General features: G+C 44.4%; 1 protein-coding gene across 1 annotated transcript in view; it reads right to left on the bottom strand.

Moving 5' to 3' along the window:
* The window catches only part of abcg1 (ATP-binding cassette, sub-family G (WHITE), member 1), an 18629-nt gene that overhangs the window by 5315 nt on the left and 11253 nt on the right, over positions 1-2061 (bottom strand). The window contains exons 5-8 of the mRNA XM_014032818.1: positions 1748-1798; positions 1513-1658; positions 1188-1311; positions 817-931 (exon numbers count right to left, since the gene is read on the bottom strand). Coding sequence (XP_013888272.1) covers positions 817-931; positions 1188-1311; positions 1513-1658; positions 1748-1798 — 436 coding nt within the window. The remainder of the gene's footprint in view (positions 1-816; positions 932-1187; positions 1312-1512; positions 1659-1747; positions 1799-2061) is intronic.

The raw sequence follows: 2061 nt of genomic DNA, 5'->3' as shown, positions 1-2061 counted from the left end.
GTTAGAGTTAACTATAGACCAGTAATGGTAAATTTTTACTAGTCAGGTTTAGAGGTATGGAGTGAGTTAAGTTCTGGTTCTGGTTAGAGTTAACTATAGACCAGTAATGGTAAATTTTTACTAGTCAGGTTTAGAGGTATGGAGTGAGTTAAGTTCTGGTTCTGGTTAGAGTTAACTATAGACCAGTAATGGTAAATTTTTACTAGTCAGGTTTAGAGGTATGGAGTGAGTTAAGTTCTGGTTCTGGTTAGAGTTAACTATAGACCAGTAATGGTAAATTTTTACTAGTCAGGTTTAGAGGTATGGAGTGAGTTAAGTTCTGGTTCTGGTTAGAGTTAACTATAGACCAGTAATGGTAAATTTTTACTAGTCAGGTTTAGAGGTATGGAGTGAGTTAAGTTCTGGTTCTGGTTAGAGTTAACTATAGACCAGTAATGGTTAAATTTAGGGAAAATGTCTGGGTTCGGCATAAATACAGTTACAAAAATGAATGGAAGTCAACACAATGTCCTCAGTTTGATGCAAAAACAAGGATGTGTGTGGTTGGTGGTGGTGGTGGGGGGTGTATTTCCTACCATATGAAGGCCATTTTTAAACTGCACACCTACATGTGGGTACACACATAGGGACTTAAGCCTAGTCCTCATTTGGGGGTTACRCTTAGGACCAAGGTGTAACTTTAGGTTAGGTTTTTAGGTGACTAACCCAACCTGTTAGGTTAGTGTTAGGGTAAGGGTTAGGCTGTAGAAATTAATGGAAGCCAKTGGAATGTCCCCATATACTTAGCTGAACTCATTTGTTTGTTTGTGTTCTTACTGAAGTCGGCCGGGTTGTGGTAGGTGGGGCAGTTCAGTCCGAGRTCTCTCAGGTACGGAACCAGACTGGACACCTTCCCTCTGTAGATGCACTGACCCAGGCTCAGAACGTACAGCTGAAACACAGAGTTCTGATTTTTTCTGTGGTCCACACATCTTGGAACAGCTGAAACAGTTCTGAAGGTTCTGCTGATTGGAGCTAACACTCTTTTTAGCTGCTATTGTGCTGATTTTAGCTTCTGTTCTGCTTTTTGTTGGGTTGTCTTTGTTTTTTTCTGTAATTCATGATTTCTTAGCTGGAACCAAAGAAGAAGTTTTGGTTCTGTAAGAAAATCTCAGAGGTCCACTGTGAGCYGGACCTTCTGGGCTCACCTTGTCAAAGAGCTCAAAGAGTTTGGCGCTGGGTTGGTGGATGGTGCAGATGACAGTTCGTCCTCCTCGAGCCAGAGCTTTGAGCAGAGAGACCACCTGGAAACAGGACGAACTGTCCAAACCGCTGCAGAGACACACAAACAAGTTCTGTAACAGTCCGATAAGAAGGTCTACCTGCAGCTCAGACAACAGTAAAAAGGTTCTGTTCTCGGCTCTCACCGAGTTAAACCCAAAGATCATCCCTGAAAACATCTGTCAGTTCTGACAGAACAGACTCATTGAGTGGTGAACTACAGAAGGAAACAGAACYGGGTCAGAACCGAACCTGGTGGGTTCATCAAAGAACATGACCGGAGGATTGTTGACGAGCTCCAGAGCAATGGCCAGCCTCTTCCTCTGACCCCCCGACAGGTGGGAAGTTCGGGTTTCAGCACAGTCTAGCAAACCCAGGGCCGTCAAGATCTCCTGGACCTGATGGATCAGAAACCAGAACCAGTCCGGCAGTTCAGACCCCAAGATCAGAGTCAGGACCAAGAACCAGTGTGGGAAAAAAACCTCACCATCTCCCTCCGAGCCTCCACTTTCTCCTGCAGCTTCAGGTTGGCTGAAATCTGCAGAAACAGAAGAATTCACATGTTAAGGATCCAGATTTCAGAGACCTGGACCACAGAGATCCAGAGTTCAACCCTAAAAACAACATATCCTATAGAACCCTGGGGTTCAACAAACCCTAAAGAGCTGATCTCAGACTAGTGGAAGGATCATTGAGGACTCTGACAGCAACCTTAAAGACCTGATTTCAGACCAGTGGAGGACCATCAGAGACACTGAGATGAACCTTAAAGACCAGGGGCCTCATGTATCAATTGTGCGT

This window comes from Austrofundulus limnaeus, unplaced genomic scaffold (assembly GCF_001266775.1).
Source record: "Austrofundulus limnaeus strain Quisiro unplaced genomic scaffold, Austrofundulus_limnaeus-1.0 Scaffold1547, whole genome shotgun sequence".
NCBI classification, from domain to species: domain Eukaryota; kingdom Metazoa; phylum Chordata; class Actinopteri; order Cyprinodontiformes; family Rivulidae; genus Austrofundulus; species Austrofundulus limnaeus.
This window is presented reverse-complemented; position numbering and strand designations above follow the sequence as displayed.